This window comes from Cnephaeus nilssonii (genome assembly GCF_951640355.1).
Source record: "Cnephaeus nilssonii genome assembly, chromosome: 13".
Lineage (NCBI taxonomy): Eukaryota > Metazoa > Chordata > Mammalia > Chiroptera > Vespertilionidae > Cnephaeus > Cnephaeus nilssonii.
This window is the reverse complement of record NC_137084.1, coordinates 15,811,663-15,833,980: the sequence shown is the minus strand read 5'-3', so window position 1 is coordinate 15,833,980 and position 22,318 is coordinate 15,811,663. Positions and strand designations below refer to the sequence as shown.

The 22,318-nt window shown below is 49.9% G+C and overlaps 1 protein-coding gene across 4 annotated transcripts in view; it reads right to left on the bottom strand.

The window, feature by feature from the left end:
* The window catches only part of PRDM11 (PR/SET domain 11), an 82,644-nt gene that overhangs the window by 17,704 nt on the left and 42,622 nt on the right, over nucleotides 1-22,318 (bottom strand). For 3 of the 4 annotated variants that reach the window (XM_079787680.1, XM_079787682.1, XM_079787681.1), the window contains exon 5: nucleotides 5,843-5,910. In XM_079787680.1, coding sequence (XP_079643806.1) covers nucleotides 5,843-5,910 — 68 coding nt within the window. Of the gene's footprint in view, nucleotides 1-1,781; nucleotides 2,204-5,842; nucleotides 5,911-22,318 lie in introns of all 4 variants that reach the window. The other variant, XM_079787683.1, reaches the window with a different exon arrangement.

Here is a 22,318-nt window from a genome sequence, read left to right as displayed (position 1 = left end):
GTGCTGTAACAGCTGGTCGACTGGTGGGGAAGGAGAGGAGGGGCTGGCCCAGCCTGCAGTGGAGGGTCCCGGGCCCCCTGCCCAGCCCCGTTCACATTTGGTAACCTCATTACCTTCCCTCTTGAAGAGACAGAGGGGTGCACAGGGCAGGATTTAGGCAACAAACTTAACCTTCTTTTTCTCATAATTGGGTGGAATTGTCCTGGAATTTAACAAAACACTGATACACAGGGAGCTGGCAGATCTGGGTTGGAGTCCTGGTTCTGGGGACCCCTCTGTTTCTGGAGCTCAGATGCCTCCTCATCTGGGAAACGAGGAAGTTAGACTCAATCTCCACGTTCCTTCTCAGTCCTAAAAATCTGAGTCTGAACGGCCACCTGTCAGGAGCCCCAGCCAAACAGGAAATTAGCAGATCCCAATAGCAAGGGGCCCGGGAAGGGAAGGCCAGGTCTTTGTGAACCGCCCTCCGGTGGGCTGGCCGGCATCTCTGGAGCCTCCTGCCCTGCTCGTCTCTCAGAGGCCAGATGGCCTCCAGTTGGGACTATGAGTTGAGGGTGGAGGTAGCGGGGGGGGGGGGGGGGGGGGGCGGGGTGCAGTAGCAGAACTGGAGGGGGTGCAGCTCCAGCACAGCAGGGCTTCGATTGCTCCCCCTTCTGGTGAGCCCCAGCTAGAAACACACAGGGCTGGCCAGGAGACACAACATCCTAGCCCCTGGAGTCAAAGTCTGTCCTGAGACACAGGAAGCAGAAGGGAGAGAGGGAAACAAGTGCTGAGGAGGGAGAAGGGGCATGAGGGTGGTGTGGACTCAGCGGGGACCCCCTGAGCACAGGGATCCTGGGGGAGCCTCAGGGCAGGCAGCAAGAGGCAGAGGGCAGAGAGAAGTGGGAGAAGGCAGAAAATAACACAGAAATAAAGACGTTAGGAACAGACAGGAGAGAGAGAGAGAGAGAGAGAGAGAGAGAGAGAGAGAGAGAGGATCTTTCCATGGCCTGGGCCCTGAAGACTTGGCTGGCTTCCTCTCACACCCCCTCCCCCTCGCCTGCTCCACTGGGCTTCCCTGGCTCCTCTCTGTTCCTGGAACGTGCCAAGCGCCTTCCTGATGCGGGGCCTTGTACATGCTGTTCTTGCCTGTGAGGCGCTCCCCTCCCCTCTGCGCCCCACGCAGTCATCGGCCTGGTTAACTCTTGCTCACCCTTTGCATCTCAGTGCACTGTCTCCCCTGGGAGCCCTCCCCAGCCCCTGGTGGAGAGCCTGTTCCACCCCGCTTACTCTCAGACAGGCTGCTACACCATTTGCAGGGCCAAGTGCAACATGAAAACGCGGGGCGCCGTGTTCGAAAACTATTACGAGTTTTGGGAAGGGAACAGCAGAGCGTTTAACCCGGCTCGGAGCTCTGGTTACAAGTGATGGCCAGGGTCATGCACCCGTGAAGTCAGCCCTCGGGACTCCTTGAACTGGTCCCTCGTTCCCTCATTACAAATTTCCTTGCCCGATTATTTACTTAACGTTTGTCTATTCCCACGAGTCTAGGAACTCCCAGAGAGCAGGGCCGGTGTAGATTTTATACACAACTCCTGGCGCAGCGTTCAGGAAATATTCTAGGATGAATGAACGGAAAGGGGTGGAGAGGACAGAGTGGGACGAGGAGGGAAGAATGGAAAGATGGGCGAATCGGAGGGGGACAGGAGAGAGAAGGCATAGGTAAGTGAGTGGGAAATGGCCAAGGAGGAGGCTAGGGAGCAGGCGGGAGGAGCCTGGGGAGGGGAGACGGTGGTACTCACAGCTGGTCGAAGGGCTGTCGGTGCCATCCAGTTCTGCCCTGGGGAAGCTGTGCCCGGAACGGGCCGAGAGCAGCGCTGACTCGATGGCCCGCTCGTGGGCAGTGAGCACAATGGCAGGGCCCCGGCCGCCGGCCCCGGGGCCTGACAGGGACTGCTGCATGAAGGCCAGCTTGTCCTTGGTCCTCCGTTTCATGTCATCCCATCTGTGCTTAATGTCCTTGACGGAGCGGGGGACCTGGCTCACGGAGGTGATTTTCCGAGCTATGCCTTCCCAAATCTTGTCCCTGTCGGCATGGGAGAGCCGCATGGTCTCCCTCCCAAAGAGAACAGCTTCATGGTGGGTCACCTCGGTGACCAGAATGTCCAGCTCCTCCTTGGAGAACTTGGGCTTCCGCTTACGATCGGCCAGGGGTGCCACATTCCTTGGGTGCAATATCCCACAAAGCACAATTGGGTAAATGACTGTCAACGTGGGTGGTCCTCCTCCTTCCTAATGCCGGCCCCCAGCTGGGGAGCCAGGAGGCCCCTGGGCGCCCTCTCCAGCTCACCACCACTACACCCTCCTCCTACCGAGAGGTCCTTGCACTACTCCTCGGAAGGAGGGAAGCCACACGGCGCACGCAGGTGGGAGCACTGGGCTGAGCCCACCTCTGGTTCCGGGCCTTACCTCTCAGCTGTGCCGGCCAGAGCAGTCCCTCAGCCTCTCCCAGGCCCCTCTCCCTATCGGAAAGGGAATAACAACCGCGCCAACCTAGGGGATTCTTCCAAGGGGGCAAAGGCACTGGGGTGTAAAAGAGCTTTAAAGCCCTGAACAGGAATAAAGGATGCCTATTGGGGCCTATTGGGGTTAGGATGAGGCCACTGCTTCTATACATGGCTTGGAGGAAGAATAATTAAACAGGGAAACTATTCACAGTGGCCTTCCATGGTGTGTGGCCTTGCTGGTGACGCTCAGAATGAGGGTACGGTCACAGAGAGCTTATTCTGCCCCATGGCTCTCTTCTCCGTCCCCTGCACCCAAGTCCCCACCAGGTCCCGACGCCCCTCCCACGGGAGCGCTGGCTGGCAGCTGCTCCTTCTGGATGTAGGCGCCTGTGGCTTTCTGGCAGCTCATGGGTAGGATGTGAGGAGCCCATGAGCACCCACTGGACGGCGAGTTCCATTTCGATGGAGACCAGGAGTGACCTTAGCCTCCATCTGCATAGAGCAGCCCGGGGCCCTGGGCAAGGGGACAGCGTCACCCTTCCCCCTTCTGGCCTGGCACCTGCTCTGGCTTTGAACCCAGTCTCCACAGTGTGGTTCTGTCTACCCTTTAACTAGTGCCAAAAGGTCCATCCAACACAAGAACGCAGGGTGAGGAGCGAGACCTGGGACCTGATTCACTTCTCTGACTGCTGCCGAAGCTTCAGTGAGAGGCCAGGAGCACAAAGACCCTTGAGGCCGGGCCTTGCCCTTGGACAGACCTGGGACTAGCGGCCCAGTCTCCTCTGCACACTGTTTCTGTAAAACAAGGGTGGTGCTTCTAGTGCCACCTCCCAGGGCTGCCAGAAGGATTGCATGCAGGGGGTTTCAGTCTCAACGCTGTTGGCATTTGGGGCCGAAAATTTCTTTGTTCGTGGGGGAGGGGTGCCCTGGGCAGTATAGGAGGTTAATCAGCATCCTTGGCTTCTGCCCAAGAGAACTCAGGAGTATCCACCCTAGAGCTGTGACAGCCAAACATGCCTGAAGGCACTGCCAGTACCCCCAGGGGCCCAACAGCCCCTGGGGTGGCCCACCGATTTCATGACTGTAGAGCAGCCAGCGTAGGGCTGCCTTAGAGTCAGAGCTCACTCTGCGGGCGCCCATTCGCTTCCTGGCCCACTGCTTATTTGAAGAAACTCCGTTAGATCCTCAGAAGACCCGAGGCAGGGCCAGTGCACGTGACGGTGTCTGCAAATGGGAAAGCTGCACAGATGGCAGCTGCACGCTAAGAGGGAAGGAAGCTCCCAGGATGAACTGGCTTCCTCCTCCAACTACCACCAGAGGGGCATCTCCATGGCAACGAACCACACACCGAGCCCCACCGACTCCTGGAGCCTTCAATGCGATGAGGACCCCACAGGTGTGACTACCCTGGTGTATCCTGGGTCAGAATGAGGCCTGGAGCAGAAACAGGACAGATCCCACACCGCAAGGTCGTGGTGGCAGAAGCTGCCCACAGGGCTCGGGAAGCCAGGCTGCTGTGCACAAGCAGGAAGAACACTAGCCCACAAGTCCAGGGTCACCCACTGACCCCGTGACCTTGTTCTGCCACTGACCACATGACCTTGCCTTGCTCTGGGCCTCAGTTTACCCAGGAAGCCTGAAGACTGGTATAGAGCTGTGGTTCTCAACTCTAGTGGCGCATCAGAATCACTATGGAGAGCTTTAAAAAACACCAGTGCCCTGGGCTCAATCCCAGCCCAAGTAAGTCAGACTCTCTGGGGGGCCCGGTGGTCATTCACTTAGCTCAGATGATGAACCCCTGCTTTGGAACTGTGGTAAAGCCTGGTTCCCCAACTGCAAGAGCAAAGATGGGTGGGAAAGTGGGACAGAATCAGCTCCACCCGACAAAGTTTCTGAAGTGAAAGGCCTGAACCAGACTGTCTCAGACACACTCTCCTTTGCTCACCGACAGCCCCTACAGCAATAGGGACAGGAGCACAGGCCAGGGGCTTGCGCCACGCAGACATCTGGTGGCCCACCGGGACGTGTGGTCCCCACGGCTGTGCCTTTGCTCACAGTGCCTTCAAACGAGAGCCTGGCCCCTTCGAAGGCTCCGTTCAAAGGCCCCTCCTCTTTCATCCGGGCCCCGCAGCACATGGTCTGTGCCTCCACTCAATCGCTGTTTCAGAAAAAGCAGTTTGCGTGGTGGAAGGTGTGTCCTGGGAGGGCAGGGCGCCCGGTACAGGCTCTGGCTCCCTGTAGGTGCTCAGGAGCGGGTGGTAAGTTGCATGTGCTGAGCTGACCTGCACCCAGTGGTCGGGGAGAAGGAAGTCAGGAGCGTGGGTTGCCTTCCTGGAGCCACTTTCAGGGCGTGGCCGAGGCTCAGGTGGGAGCACAGGGGCGCAGCGAAGCCACAGAGAAGGGGACCGGAGACAATGTCACACCCTCCCCACCTCAAACCAAGGACTCCTCATTTGCTTGGAAAGTCTCATTGTTTGAATACAGCAAACTTCCTCTTAGGAAGTCCCTAATGCCCTTCCTCCAAGCACAACCTCTCAGCCCCCAGTCTCCACGAGTTGCAGAACTGCACAGGCGCCCGCAGAGGGCCCGATCCATGGTGTGGCTGTGGCCTGGGTCCAGCCACCCGAGGCCTCCCTTCCCTCCCAACCCAGATCCAAACCCCCATCACCACTCCCAAGTCCCAGAGAGAGGCCACCAAAAGGGCAACAAGGCCACTCAGACCTCCCACACCCATCCACAGACCCCTCGGGTGGGGCCCCGGGCCACGGCACCGACCAGCAGCACAGAACCAAAAGGGGAGCCTTCAGAGTTCCCGCTCAGCTCAGCCGCCTCTGGGCGACCCTGGCCAGTCGCCTGCTCTCCTTGGCTGGCCATAAAGGATCCTTCTAGCGCAAACTTCTGTCCCAAACACCGGACCACAGTAAAACCACTCTTGGGAGTACTCATGCCTGGGCTGCAAGCACCATCCAAAACCGTGCCGGAAGCCTCCTCCTCCATGGAGCCATTGAAACAACTGCTGTGGCTGCCCTGGGTGAGGTGGCACAGTCCTGGGTGGGGGGAATGCTGCCAGGAGCCAGGGGCCTGGGTACTCCAGACACACTGAAAAGCGTGCCATCTCTAGGGCTCCCTGTACCCCGACCGTCTGGCCACAGGCCTCCTCCAGAGCCCCCTGACGGAAGAAGACTGGGGGAGCTAGAGGGTCATCTAGAGCTAGACACATCTCAAACCCTGCAAACAGCAGTCCCGGGGCCTTTGGGGGCCCCCACCACTGGAAACCCCACAGGCCCAGCATCTTTCTTGTCTCTTCCCAGAGTCCAGGCAAGTCTCCCGGGAAGTCAGCAGAGAGCAGGACTCACCTCATCCAGTTGGCTTTAGTCTCGTCCGATCCGTCTATGGACTTGTAGCGATTGTTCTTGTCCACAATCTGGAAGACAGAGAAGGAGGCTCATTCTACAGGGGGCTCTCATATTCTAGGGCTCCTCCCCAAACCAGGGCCCAGGGCCTGGCTCCATCTGCTACCATCCAGAAACTTCCTTTTGCCCTCCCGCCACAAGGCCCCCACTGCTGCAGGGCTGAAACCCAGGCCTGGGCCAGCAGCAGTAAAATCCAGCGCTCGCTCTCTCTCTCTCTCTCTCTCTCTCTCTCTCTCTCTCTCTTTCTCTCTCCCCCCCCTCTCTCTCTCTCTCTCTCTCTCTCTCTCTCTCTCTCTCTCTCTCTCTCTCTCTCTCTCCCTCTCTCCTTTCTGTGGGAGACAGAGGCTTTGCCTGGAGGACTAGACATACGTGGTTTGAGAGGGCTCCTCCTCTCCCAAATCTGAACGTTCAAGAGCCTCAGGGTTTGGGCTGGGCCCCTTTACCTTCTGTAAAACTGTCATTCTTTCATCATCATTCCTGAGCCAGAGTTCAGCTGGGCAGGCAATTTTAAGCAGATGAAGTTTTATTCTTTTTCAGCGCTTCTGAAGATTGTCAAGGAGGCTGCCGTGGGCTCTCCAGCAGCCCACTCTTAGTCTAAGGATCTTTTGAGGATTACCTGTCTATGGTAAATTCTAAGACTTTCTCCTTATTCTTGATTTTCTGTACTTCCACCCTGTGGTACTGAAGTGGCGATTCACTTTTTTAAAATGTACGCATTACTTGATGAGCAAGCACATTATTTGTGAGGACTTATATCTCTTTTTTAATTCTGAAAAATTCTCAGCTGTTTTGCTTTTGAGTATAGTTTCTCAATCACTTTCTCTAGTCTCTTATTGAATAACTTCTATTGAACATATTTTGGAGTAGTTCAATCTATTCTCCATGTCTTTTAACTACCCATTCATATCTTTCCCTTTCTGGACAGTGCTTTGGGAAAATTTCTCGACCTCTCTCCCAATTCACTAATTTTCTCTTTAACTGCACCCAGTCCAGAGGTTGTCCATCCATAGAGTTCCTTCCTTTCTTTCCTTCCCTTTTTCATGAGTACTTTCAATGCAATGAATATTTTTCAGTCTCAGAATTTTTAATTGTTTTTATTTCACATCCATCTTTTCTTACTCTGCCTTTTTGTTTCATGTCATGTTCCTTCTTTTTCCTATTCTAACAGCTTTATTGAAGTATAATTGACATATGATGTACCATTTGATAAGTTCTCACAAATGTATGCATTCATTATCACAATAAAAAAAACAAACATATCCATCACCCCCAACAGTTTCCTTATGCCCTCTGTAATCTCATTTTTGTCAGCTGCATATCTTTTTTGGAGAAGTGTCTGTTCAAATCTTTTTCCCATTTTTTAAATTGTGGAGTTTTTTTCTTATTGTTGAGTTTTGAGAGTTTTAAAAAATATATTTTGGGCCCTGGATGGGTAGCTCAGTTGGTTAGAGTATCATCCCGATACACCAAGGTTGTGGGTTTGATCCTTAGTCCAGGCATATACAAGAATCAAACAATAAATATATAAACAAGTAGAACAACAAATTGATGTCTCTCTCTCTCTCTCTTTCTAAAATACATATTTTGGAATCAAGTCATTTATCAGATACTAGAGGCCCAGTGCATGAAAATTCATGCACTGGAGCGGGGATCCCTCAGCCTGGTCTGCCCCCTCTCATAGTCTGGGAGCCCTCAGGGGCGATCAGGGGTAGGCGATGCCCCCATCACACCTCTGCTGCTGCCACTGCCGGAAGCACAAGCCTCAGCCAGCCCTGGTTACCTGAGACTCGGGTGGCCCTGGGTGGCTGGGCAGCCGCTATCTGCAGCTTGCCTGTGCCTCGGGCTGGCCCTGGGCAGCTGGGGGGCTGAGGGGACTGGGGGACTCCGGAGGCAGGCACAGCAAGCCCCAGCGGGGCTGAGGGGACTGGACACTGCCATCTTGTGGCTGTGGGCGCCACCATTTTTTAGGGCAGGACAGTCAATTAGCATATTCCCTCCTTATTGGCTGTGGGCACCACCATCTTTGCGACGGCATCAGGTCAATTAGCATATTCCCTCTTTATTAGATAGGATATGATTTACAAATATTTTTATCTAGTCTGTGTCTTGTTTATTCATTCTCTTATAGATGTCTTCCTAAGAGCAAAGGTTTTCAAATGAACAAACAAAAACCCACTGTCTTGATCTCTTTAATGGATGTTCTCCTTCCTTTATTTCTTTAAGGGAACCTAAGCCTGTGACTGCTAATTATCCCTCATTATCTGTTATCCCTATTGTAACAAAATCCCAGAATTACAGCTGGGCACCTGGCTACCTGTAATAACAGAATACATTTTTTGGCTTCTCCTCTAGCTAAGGTCTGGCCAATAGAATGTAAGTGAAAGTGTCATGTGTCAGCTTCCTGAAAACTTCTTCAAAAGACAACTGATACATGCCCTTCTACCATCCTGCTGCCTAGAATGCAGATGTGATAGCTGGAGCTCTATACCAACTAGAACTGTGAGGATAATCCAAGCATAGAGAGAGTGATGAGCTAGATCAAGCTTGGTTCTCTGAGGACTCAGTAGAGCAAAGCCACCTCACAAGGTCTAGAATCCATATATATAAAAGCCTATGTGACCGTTCGATCAGTATCTATGACGCACACTGACCACCAGGGGGCAGATGCTCAATGCACAGGCTTAGAAACATGGAACAGACTGATGAATCTCAGAGGGAAGGGGGGAGGGGAAAGGTGGGAAGAAATTAATGAAAGATCTTATATGCATACTAGAGGCCCAGTGCATGGATTCGTGCACCGATGGGATCCCTCAACCTGGCCTATGGGGATTGGGCAGAAACTGGCAGTCCAACATCCCCCGAGGGGTCCCGGATTGCGAGAGGGCACAGGCCAGGCTGAGAGACCCCACTGGTGCACAAATCCATGCACATGGCCTCTAGTAACTTAATAAAATTGTGTGTGTGTGTTTTTAAAGAAAATTGCCCTTCATCCCTCACTCTCTCAATCCTGCTCCCCCACCCCTAATATCTAATCCCTCAGCAAGTCCTTCAAATCAGGTTTCAAAAATGTTCCTCTCCACAGCTTCCTGCTTCCCCCTGGTCTAAGCCATCACTAGCTCTTATCCAGACAACTGCAAGAGATCCTAAGTAACTTCCCTGATGCCATTTTTAACTCCAGCAATTCTCCTCAAAGCAGCCAGAGGAATCATTTATTGATATAAATCAGACATGTCTCTCTCTCCAGCTCAATGTGGCATCCACTGCACTTACAATAAAACTCGGGCTTAGGGTCGCAGCCTTCAAGACCCAGTTGACCTGGTCCCTGGCTACCTCCTCAGCTTCTCTCGAGCCTCTTCTCCCTTCACTTTTCTGCAGCCACGATGATCTGAGAGTGAACCTTTACACTGGTTGGGTCTGCTGCCTACAACCTCTTTCTCCCCATTCTTAAAACAACAATAATCACGAAATATTTCAAGCATCCAGAAATTATAAAGAATAATGCAGCTGATAGCCTGGTACCCACCAGCTAGAGCCAAGGAAAATTACCACCACCCAAATTTGTCCCAGACCTCTCGCTCCTCTCGCTTTAAGAAAATACCAAGCCGAGACCGGTTTGGCTCAGTGTATAGAGCGTCGGCCTGCGGACTCGGGGGTCCCAGGTTCGATTCCGGTCAGGGGCATGTACCTTGGTTGCGGGCACATCCCCAGTGGGGGGTGTGCAGGAGGCGGCTGATCGATGTTTCTAACTCTCTATCCCTCTCTCTTCCTCTCTGTAAAAAATCAATAAAATATATTAAAAAAAAAAAAAAAAAGAAAATACCAAGATGTAGTTGAAGACCATCACTGCCTCTAACTCCTTCTCCTTCTCTCCCTCTCCCTAAGGGTAACCTCCACCCTGAAGCTGGTAGGGAGCCTCCCCATTTTCACTCTACAAGGACTGTTCTAAGAGCAATGGACAGAACTGCTCTGTGTGTCTGTAAAGTTCACAAAAATGGCTCCAAGGGAACATATCCTCTGCCCCCTTTTCCCACTAAACTTTGCATGGCTGGTCCCTTCTCATCCTTTGGGTTCCTGTCATTTAGAAACTCCTTCTGGCCTGAACTGAAAGGGGTTTGTTTCCCCCCTGCCACATCCTGACCTCCACACACTTACGGAGTCAGCGTTTTAACTATGACATCGTCCTGTTACATCTTGTTAGAGACCTACTTACAAGGTACATTTTTGCTATTGATGGTGTTTATCTACTTATCAATTTGGTAACAGACTGTCTCCCTCACTAGACCATAAGCTAATGAAGGCAAAGCACACGGTGACTGCGTTCATGAGGGCACATGGCACATGGTAGAATATTGGTTGAGTGAATGAATTACTGGGTAAAGAGTCTTTTAAATAAAATCAAGTTAAAGAAAAAAATTTGAAGAATGTTACTATTTTAGTAAAAAGGAAATGAGTGTTGAGCTGGCGCTGGCTTGTACTGCCTATGAGAGACAACTGCAAAATATTCCAGAGTTTCACGAACCAGTCGTTAAACCCAGCCATTGTTAAAAATTAAATTATCTAAACTTACAATTCAGTAAGTCATATTTTTTAAAAGGTAATAAACTCTCAAAGCTTAGCACTTCCCTAATAATTTTCCTACAGCTTACTATGATCTATGTTCTTGAAGGTATTGGCACCTACTGTACCTGTACAACAGAAATACTATTAATAGTTGCCATTGTATTTCTCTTCCTCCTACTCCTGCAGTGCCTTTATCTTGGCAGCTTGAAATGGCATCAGCCATGGTAGGAGCATTTATGTAAACCCAGGAAATCGGGACATATAATCCCACCACCACCCCGCCAGCAGGTTGTTAAGCATTTATCAGCACCACATTATGCCTCTGTTGATATGTGCACAGAAAGGCTGGGAGATACATTTCAAACTCTCAACTCTACCTCTGGAGTGAAGGAACGAGGTAAGGGCCATGAGGCTTTTGCTTTGTCTATTTATGAGACTACTAGAGGCCCGGTGAATGAATTCATGCATCAGTGGGGTCCCTCGGCCTGGCCTGTGGGATCGGGCCGAAACTGGCTCTCCGACATCCCCCAAAGGGCCCCAGATTGCGAGAGGGCACAGGCCAGGCTGAGGGATCCCACTGATGCACGATCGGGGCCGGGGAGAGATGTGGGAGGTTGGCCAGCCGGGGAGGGATGATGAGAGAACTCCAGGGCATGTCCGGTCCATCTCAACTCAGTCCTGATCAGCTGGACCCCAGCAGCAAGCTAACCTACCAGTTGGAACGTCTGCCCCCTGGTGGTCACTGAATGTCCTAGCGACTGGTCGACCAGCCAACTGTCTACCTCCTGGTGGTCATTGTATGTCATAGAGAGTGGTTGAGCAGCCTTAGCATATCATTAGCATATTACACTTTGATTGGTTGAACAGCCGACTGGTCAACCTGACACTTAGCATATTAGGCTTTTATTATATAGGACTAGAGGCCTGGTGCATGAAAATTCCTGCACTTGGGGGGTCCCTCAGCCCAGCCTGCACCCTCTTGCATTCCAGGACCCCTCGGGGGATGTCCACCTGCCGGCTTAGACCCGTTCCCCATCTAAGCCGCAGTCAGACATCCTTAGCACTGCCAGGAGGTGGGAGAGGCTTGTGGCTGAGTGGAGCTCCCCCTGTGGGAGTGCACTGTCCACCAGGGGGCAGCTCCTGCGTTGGTCAGTGCACATCATAGTGACCGGTCATTCCTCCATTCGGGTCAATTTGCATATTAACCTTTTATTATATAGGATACTACCTTGTGGTTTAAAACTCTCAGACAACAAGAGAAAACAATCTGCTCAGTTGCCCTCCCCAGCAGTCTCTCCAGACGATGCCCCAGGCTTCAAGGAACCCTCTCCTAGAATCTCATAGAACCCCATCTTTATCCTAATCCTAATCACCCTACATCATCATTTTCCGATTACTCCTCTCTCTCCTGGGGCAAATGAGAAGCATCTGTAGACCTGGAAGCCAAGAGCAGGAATACCTAGTGGTTGATACAAGCCGTGGAGCCAGAGGAACTGGCTAGAACCTCGGCCTCCCCACTTACAGGTGAGCGGCCTCAGGCAGCTGACTTCACTGGCCATGCCTCAGTTTCCCCATCTATAAAATGGAGTAAAACCCAACCTCACAGCACTGCTGTAATGGCTGATGTAGAAGGCACTCAACAAATGATTACTATTAGCACTGTGATCAAGATTGTGATTATTAGCGAAGAGAACAAATGTCAGTTATGATTAATTCTGAGCGATGGGATGTCTGTAGCTCAATATTGGGATGTTGTAATCAGCCTTTTTTGCAGCATCAACTGGCAGAGAGGCCTGGGTGGGAGTTGTGTGGGACCTGGGAGCTGCCTACGACCTCTGTTGCTGGGTTCAGATCCGGAGATTAACTGAGGGATGTTTCTTGGCTTATCTTTCCCACCAAGCAGGATTTTTCTCAAATTCAGCATTCATTCATTCAACAAATATCACTGAGGAAGCAGCCACAGGCTCTTAGGATGAAATGGTGATCCAGGCAGAGAAGGTCTTTGCTTTCACAAAACTCACTGTGCTATCACCTGGTCAGTACTGTGGTGGGGAATTCTGTGGAATATTGGAACTCTAAGCTACAGCCCTGTACCTGGGAGTCAGTTGAGGACCTTCTTGGGTATGTGGAATCTAAGCTGAGGTCCTTTTTTTCCCCCTAAAATATTTTTTAATATATTTTTATTGATTTCAGAGAGGAAGGGACAGGGAGAGAGATAGAAACATCAATGATGAGAGACAATCATTGATTGGCTGTCTCCTGCACACCCCCTACTGGGGACTGAGCCTGAAACCCGGGCATGTGCCTGTGACTGGAATCGGACCTGGGACCCTTCAGTCCACAGGCCAACACTCTATCCACTGAGCCAAACCAGCTAGGGCTAAGCTGAGATCTTGAAGAAGAGGAGAGCCAGGGTGTTCTAGGCAAAGGGAGCAGTGACTGGCAGGATCACACAGGGCATGTAGACCATGTCATTTGTCAGGGATGAGCCCAGGCTACCCTAAGTAGAGATCGGGATATGGTCCTCCAGTCCTGGATTGAGATGCTCTTGGCCACCCAGGGACAGATGCTTGGGACCAAGCCCCCAGAAGCCTGGTTTCCCAGAGTCCTCCCTTTTATTATCCTTAGAGTTCAACTCCTTGGACCCTCTGAGCCTGGTAATTCTGAGACCAGCCCATGCTTTGAGAACTGAGATGCGAGAAGGACTTTCACAACCTGAACCTGATCAGAGAAGGATGATCAGCATGGTAATGGGATCCCTTAGCCTAGAGAAGAAGAGGCCGGAGAAAGCAGAGCCACCATCAATGTAGGAAGGACCGCCACACTGGGGAGGCAGGACCAGGACCAGCATGCACTTAGAAGATGCTGATGTTGTGAGGTGGTGAGCTCCTTGTTACGAGGGGAATTTAAGCAGCAGCTGGATGACCCTCTGTCTGAGGCTGAAGGAAAGATTTCTCCACTGAGTGCAAATCTGTCCTAAATAACCTCTAAAAGTCTGTCTAGCACTAAGATTGCGTGTGGACAGATCCTCAGAAAATAATATGAAAGCACGAATTTCAGCCCCCTGGGTCAAGCATGGTCCATGTGGACCATGATGTTCATCCTGACCATGGTATCATTAATAAAGGCATCAATAATAAAACATCAACAGCTGTCATTCATAGAGCAATTTCATGGTGCCAAATACTCTGTCTCATGAATTCTCACAACTCTATAAAGTAGCTACTATTATCATGCCCATTTTATAGATTAGAAAACTGAGGTTCAGGGTTGCTAGGTAACTTGCCTGACACCACAAAGGAAATGCATGGGGAAACTGGAGTTCAAACTCAGGTCTCTGCCCGTATAGCCCATGCTCTTAAGCACTCTGCGGAGTGAGGGATGCTACCCACAAGCTCCCCCGAATGACCTTGTCAGAATCAACCAGAAATGTCCTGGAATCCTCTGTGAACTCCCATCTCTTCCTCTGGTTTGAGCAGATTTGCTATGTGAACATGCATTTAATAGGGAGGAATATTCTGCTTTGCCACAGAATGTCTGCCGCAATCGAGGATTCACTGTTGGCCTCTCCTAAATGATGATATAACCAAATGCTGCGGAGATTGGATTTTCAAAAACCTGATTTGCTTGCAAATTTCCAGGAATCCATCAAATCCATAAAACATTTTGATTTTCAGCCCTACACCTCGTCTTAGAGCAGAGCGCTCACGAAAAATGATTTGTGAAGCCATTCATGGTTGACAAAGTGCTTTCGTACCTCACATCTCAGGTGCTCCTCCCAGAACCCCAGGAGGCAGACAGCATCACTTCTGTTCTCCAGCTACTTCCCAGCCCAGCAAACAGAGCAGCAGAGATAAAGAGGCTGGCCTGAATCTGAACCTGAACTCTGGCATCTGCTACACCCAGAAACAGGAACACTTAAGCTGTAGGGAAGCCTCTGAGATGATTCAGGTCTGGGTCCCTAACCTGCTGTCCATGGACAGACGAGGATGGCTACAATTAAAAAGTCAAATAACCACAAATGTCTGCAAGGATGTGGAGAAATCAGAGCCCTCATATATTATTGGTGGGAATGTAAAATGGTCCAGCTTCTCTGGAAAACAGTATGGCAGTTCCTCAAATGATTAAATACAGAGTTAATCCCAGCAATTCCACTCCTTGGTATATACCCAAGAGAAATTGAAAAAAAAAATGCCCACAAAGAAACCTGTACACAAGTGTTTATAGCAGCATTATTGATTATAGCTAAAAAGTGAAAACAACCCAACTGCCCATCAACTGATGAATGGATAAACAAAATGTGGTATCCATGCGATAGAATATTATTCGGCCATAAAAAGTGATACATGTTACAACCTTGAAAACATTAAGCTAAGTGACAGAAGGCAGTCACAAAAGGCTATATACTGTATGATCTCATTCATATGAAATGTACAGCACAGAGAAATCTATAGAGATAGAAAGTACATTAGTGGTTGCCTAGGGCTGGGAGGGAGGGGGGAGACGAGATGGGGTGACAGCTAAAAGACAGCATTTCTTCTCAAGGTGATGGTTGCATATATCTAAATATATTAAAGACCATTGAATTACACACTTTAAATAGGTGAATTGTATGGTATGTGACTTATATCTCGATAAAGTTGCTAAAAAAATAAAATCTGCCACATATTCATCAGCAGCAATCAGATTTAAAAAAGAAGAAACAATCTTTTATCTTTGGCCTGAAAAGTATTCTCTAGAGAAACAAGAGGTTCCCAGATGAGTGGGGGGACCAAGTTCATTGAATATTCATATCTGGGGCTGGAGATTAGGAGCTTGAGCTTTGGTTTGCAGTCCTGGCCCCACGATTAGCTGGGTAGCCCTGGACAAGTCACCTGGCTCTTTCAGCCTCAGTTTCCCAATCTGTACCAGGGACATAACAGTACCTAACTCATAGTATGCTTGTGAGGATGTAGAGTTAAGACACACAAATCTTTTAGTGCCCAATAAATGGCAGCTATTGTTGTTGCTATTGTGTTATCATCACGCAACAACCCGACCTAGCACTTGCTGAGGACCGCCCCCCCCCGAGGTTTAGGGGTACTGAAATAGGCTCGAGGGGTGTAGATCAGGCAAGACCTCTACTGGAGGAACTTTCAAACATGAGAAAACCCCAAATTCCCTATGATTAAAGCTAGGAAGTTTACTAGAAATTAACGTTTCTCAACCTAGAGTCTTTGGATATAGTCTGAAGATCTGAAAGTTCTAAAAATTTTTCATTCGATGTTTTAATTTAAAAATATCAACCTAAGGAACTAACCACGAGACTTCCATCCACACAAAAGCATTGTGCTGTGACCGAGTTGGCACTTGGGGTAGACTGAATTCTTGGCCCCAGTTCTGGCCCCTCCCTATCGCCCTTGGCCCCTTGGCCGGATGGATGACTCTGCAGTAGTTTGCTCCTTGACCTTGGATTCAGCCAGATTATTTGTTTGGCCAATGGGATGTTAACACACATGATGCAAGCCAAGGCTTGAAATGTGCTTGTGAGGATGGCCTTGCCCTCCAGGGCCTTTGCCAGAAGCGTTTTCCCAGGGAGGCCCTGCCCCTCCGGTCTGAGCCCAGAACGAGCACACGTGGAGCACACCTAGCTCCGCCAGGAGGAGCCACACTCCCTGGACTGAAGCTGGAGGCAGAGCCGCCCAGCCACACCCAGCTAAGTCCGCCCAGCCAGTCAGCGGCACATACATGGGCAAGAATAATGACTGTTGTTCTACGCTGGGGTCAGCAGGCTAAATCCAGCCCGCCACCTGCTTTTGTACAGCCCACCGGCTAAGAATAGTTTGTACATTTCCAAATGGTTAAAAATAAATCGAAAGAAGACGATTTCATCGTGTGAAGATGCCTTGGAATGCCAATTTCAGTACCCGTCAATAAAGTTCCACTAGAACCTGCCCCACCTGTGGCTGCTCTCACACCACCATGGCAGAGCTGCGTCGTTGTGACAATACACTGCATGGTCCACAAAGCCTAACACAGTGACTATCCAGCCTTTTACACAAAAAGTTGGCTGACCTCTGTTCTAGGCCACAGAATTTGGAGGTGGCTTGTTACACAGTAGCAGCTGACTGTACAACACCAGTTATTACTGATTAGCCTGTGAAGAAAGAACCGATGCAAACTTAATATGTACATGATGCATTCGGGCAAAAAAAAAAAACCACCAAGAAACATCATGGCAATTGCGCTAACAGACGATTTCCCAGTGTTTCAAAGAGACAAAGAAAATAAAGATACCCACAGGCGCATAGGATGCCAAAGGCCGAAGAATCTGTCTCTGTCGTCACAACCGTGGCCAACCTAGTCCCCGAAAAACATCATCCAACACGGTAAGCTGACTTTCTTCATTTGAAGTCTGTTGGTTTGTGTAGTTCTTGTTCATTTAATGTTTGTAAATCTGTCGTGGTTTTATAGTTGTTTAAAAGCTATACGATGTTTTATTTCTATCTAGCTTTAGGTGTACACCTTTTTAAGTAACATTAGAATAAAATTAATGTAATGTTGGGACCCCATGAACATTAAAAGTTACCTGAACACAACACAAGTGAGGGACAGCTATCATGTTATATTTTTATATTTAATATCCTCTACTGCTGTAGAGGTGCTCAGGAGACAAGGAATGAAGAAGGTCAAGTGTGGAACTGGTTCATAGGGAAATATTGGGCCGTTCAGCATAGTTTTTCATGGTCTACTTTGGTTCTAATAGAAAGACTTTGAGAATCACAGACTGGTTCAATAGCATTTTATATTTTTGGGGGAATCTTTGGTTTTATTTATGATCCCAAAACCAAACTACCAGCATTTATAAAATATTTCTGGTGTTAAGAGGAATCTTAGGATCCAGGTACGTATTTTTACTCCTAGAAAGAGCTGATATTGAATCTAGAGTACCTTAAGGTCCATAATAACATCTTAGAACAGGAGAAAAGTGGCTTTTTTCTAGCATCTTCTTCCACGTTTCCTTCTAAGCACACTCTACTTCGGCTATTCCCTGTTACTATACCCAGCCTCAACATTATACCTGTGCCCCTGGGCCTTTGTACATGCTGTGCCCACAGCTTGTGATTCATGTTCCCTCAGTTCCTGACTCCGTAGGCCACTCATTTCAACTCACCCCTCAAAATCTAGGTCAGGCCTAGAGGCAAGGAAACCCCAATAACAATGTGCACACCTATCACTTGGAGATCCTGGTTTCTAAACACCATTACCCACTAACATGAATCAGAGCTCCTAAGAGAGATGGCTGGAACACCTTTTTGCATCAGAAAGTAAGGGAGTGCTCAAATAATAATAAGAAGCCAGTGGGAACAAGCGCACACTCATCAGTTCCAGAGCAATTTAAACATAAAAAAAAAAAAATGACAGTAACAGACTAAGAAAAGAAGAATTCATGAGTCCATACTGATGCTAAAGATAAATTGTAAATGGGGGATGGGATGGGGTGAATTTGAGCATTTTAAAAAAATTTAATCACTGATTTTTAGAGAGAGGGGAGGGAGAGAAAGAAACATCAACATGAGAGAGAAACGTCAATCGGTTACCTCTCTCCCATACGGGGCCGAACAGTGGATCAAACCCACAACCTAGGCATGTGCCTTGACCAGGAATCAAACACTCAATCTTTTAGGGTACAGGACGACGCTCCAAACCAACTGAGCCACACTGGCCAAGCTGAGCATTTTTTTAAAAAAGCTTTTTAAAAAAAGAATGTCAAGTAATAAATGTAAGCGGAATAGTTATACATCATTTTAAACTATGAATAATAATTGATACAAGCAAGAATCATTAATCGTTGGTGAAACCATCTGGTAAAAGACAAACTTTCACACACTGTGCCTGCTGCCGTCCACGATGAGAAAGACACAATGTCTGTACCGAAACACTATAATCTGAATGGATCACGAGGAAACCATCGAAACTGCGGCGCATTCTGCAAACACGTGGCCTAAACTCTTCCCAAGGGTCGCGCTCACAGGGTGTGTGGGTATCCATTATACCCTAACTCTCCTACAGGGTTGGCGATTTTCACAATAAAGAGTTCACAGCCAGTAACCAACAAGCATGAAAAGCACTTGTTCACGCCGGTGCACCCAGACATGCCCCAACTGCCTCATTTGTCCCTTCTTTTCTTCCCAGACACGCCCATCATTCCCCCCTTCTCTGGACTCCCCCGCACTTGGTAAAAACTGCCCGTTGGCACGGACATCTCACGGCATCACAAATGTCTGCCTACACTTCCATCGATCCCCGTTACTTAGAGGTTTGCAGGGGCCCTGCCGTGAACCTTTGCACATCCAATTTCAAGTTTTAAAACAAATCCCCACTTTCGATAGGAGCTGGAATGGAAAACACTGCAACACCATCTCGCGTCTGCGTCCCCCCAGGACAGTAGGAGTCTGGCGGGCAGAGAGGCCGACTGACAGCAGGTGAGCAAGCCCAGCATCCAGTCTCCTCCTCATGAGGACCTCCGGGAAGTCTCGTGTCCGGTGTCAGTACCCAGAAGGGCTGACCTGCTCAGGAGCTCCCTGGGACTTCTCACGTGAGGGACAGAACACGCTGGCAGCTGCCCAGGCTGGCCCTTCCCGGGGGCTGCCAGATGTGGACCCCACATACTAAAAGCGCATATACAGGTCCTTACGGTACACATTATTAGCCTCCTTCCTGGCTCCATTTAGGGCCTCCGCCCTTGTTTTTCTTTCTTAATCTCTCCTCCAGTTTTAATATGCTATCATGTTATATTTTATGTATCCTGCTAGGCTGCCCGACATCCCTTCTGGAACAAGACTGGGTTCAAGTCAAAAACTGAAATAGAAACCCTGTGCGGGCCTCCTCTTTCTTCTGCCCCTTCACCGGACCACATGGTTGCACGGCCCTCCTCAAGCACCTCGTGCCTGAGCATCAGCTGCGGCCTGCTGTGTCTGAGGACAGCCTGGAGACCTGGCAATGATTGATGCAGTTTATAATTCCCACTGAGCTGAGAAAGCAAAACGAGGGGCCTTTCTTTTCTCAACAGCCTGAAGGGAGGACAAAGCTCCTTCCAAGGAGGCCAGGCCATGAAGGAGAGGTGCAAAGTGGAACTGGCCATTCGGTCCATCTAAATCCAGGCCATGTCTCTACACCACACTGCACGCCCTAGGACCAGCATTCCCACTGGCTGAGGGGAGACGGAGAGGGCACGGGAAAGATGAACAGAACAGTCAACCAAGGCCAGGAGGCAGGGAAAGGTGAGGTGAGGAAGGGAAATGAAGAGGAACAGGAGGCAGAATGAGAGAGTGGGTTCTGGAGTCACATTCTCCCAATTCAGTGACTGTTTAGCTTTGTGAAGAATGACTCACCCTCACTAGGCCTCAGTTTTCTCAACTGTATAATGGGTAGAATAATATCTACTTCACAGAGGCATCACTAGGATCGAATGGGATCTTGCTATATAAGGTGCCGAGCAGACCCAGACACGGAATAAGTGCTCAATAAACATTAATTGCTATGCTACCATTAGTGCCACCATTTCTACTGGAGTACAGTGTACACGCTGAGGAGTTGTGGGAGGAAATATGTGGTGTTGGATGGGGGCCAGAGTTTTTGAAGGCAGCAGAAGGTCAGGAAAGGACATCAAGTATGGCTTTGGAACAGTATTTGACAAATGAATGCAGTTTATTTAGAATGTGGGGCTTCCAGATCCTGATCCAACCCATCTGAGACACACACACACACACACACACACACACACACTATATATATATATATATATATATATATATATATATATATATATATACACACACACACACACACACACACACACACACACACACACACTCACACACGGGCCCTGCTTTCTTGAGCCATTTTGCATATTTGTTCTCTCTGGGCCTTTGAGGCCTCTCACTTCTCTGGATTGCGAAGGTCAAAGCCTTCACGTGCGACCTCCAGCCACTCCCTCCCCTCTTCCATCCACATGCTACAGCTCACGGTCCTAGAAAGGAACCTGCAGGGGTTCAGCCTGCTGGCCTCTGGCCCCACCCTGGCACCATGGGCCACGCCCACCCCTGACCAGTGGAGCCGGTCTATGACCAGGCTGCAACCCCAGAGCTTCCTAGTCTCCCTTTCCTCCAGACCCCAGACCCATGCCTGGCTGTATACCTGGGAAGCTGCCTGCTTTACAGACCCCAGCTTGCCTGGCTGCGCTGTCCCCAGGTGCAGACTCTGACTGTGGTGGGAGGAGGGGATCCTAGCAACCCTTCCCTGGGCATGGCCCTAGATTTTCTCCCCCAAGATTTCCCTGCAGGCCGAGAAGCCCACAGCCTCCTCTGTTGAACTTCTACCCATCCTTCAAGACCCATCTCCAATCTGCCCTGCCCAAACCAATCCCCCCTCCCTGCCCTATAGCACTACAATCACCAGCAACACTCTGCCTGCATATTACTTGGTTGGGAATAAGCTGCCCCCTTCCTCATCCATCTCGGCCATAGCTGGACCACAGGTTCTGGAAGAACATGGAGCAAACCGCATGCATTTCTGGTAGCCCCAGAGCTCCCCACTCAGGGCCCAGTGCTTGGCAGTGGCTCTGTGTCTGTGAGGTTGGACACATAACCACACTCGCTGATCCACCTCCTGACATGTCTTTCCATGGAGGAATTCCTTAAGGCCCCTTGGCGTCATGGACAGGGGCTATCTTTGAAGGAGCCCAAGTCTCCCATGTACCAGCTATGAGAGTTGGGGCCACTTGACCTCTTTGGTCCTGGGTGCCCTCATCTGAACAAGAGGGCAGCAACCTCCCACTGTGGGACTGTTGTGAGGAGGAATGTAGTATGCACTTGGCACATAATAATTGCTCAGTGAGCAGCCAGACTTATAAAATAAGCCAGCCATCCTCGCTGGGCCCCTCAACTCACCCCCCACTCATTCACCTCTCAGTCCATAGCAATGTGGCTTTTGCTGAGAAACGGCCCCTGCCCAGGACACCGGGACCTGTGTGCTGCCTGAGCCACGTGTGCTCTCAGGCCTCAAGCTTCTCACCCTCCACAGCACTGACCCCACGGCCACCCTGTCCTAGGGCTCCAGTTGCATAAATGCAAACATTTATTTGCTTAGTTTCCCCTATATCCGCTGGGCTGCAGGCCCACACACACCAGTGAGCCTCTGGGCAGCTCCACCTGGGCACCTGCTGGGCACCTCCCACTGTACTCCTCCCAACCTGAACTCGCCTTCTCCATTCTCCTCAGTGTCAGACTACCACTCTCTACCTCTCCGCACGTCTTCGCTGATGGCCCCAAAACACATAAGCCTACTGGCTTAGTTTCCTATCGCTGCTGTGACAAACCTCCACAAACACGGTGGCTTAAAACAACACACATTCCTTAACTCTCAGTTCTGGAGATCCTAAGTCCTAAAATCAAGATATGAGCAGGAATGCGTGCTTTCTGGAAGCTCCAAGAAAGAATGTGTTTCCTTGACCTTCCTGGCTTCTACAGGCTGCCTGCCCTCCTGGCTCCTTCCGGTATCTCCAAGGTCAGCAGGAGAGCATCTTCCCATCTTTGGTCTCTGACCCTGACTCTCCTGCCTCCCCTTATAAACATGCATGTCATTACATTAGGCCACCAGGTAATCCAAGACCATTTCTCCATCTCTAGATCCTTAATATAATCACATCTGCAAAGTCCTTTCTGCTACGTAAGATAACACAGTCACAGGTTCTGGGGATCAGGACATGGGCATCCTTGGGGGGGCATTATTTGGCCAACTATCCTTATCTCCCTCCATCTGCTCCAAACCTCTAGGATATTCCTCCCATGACAGAAAAAAAAAAAAAATGCTGACCCA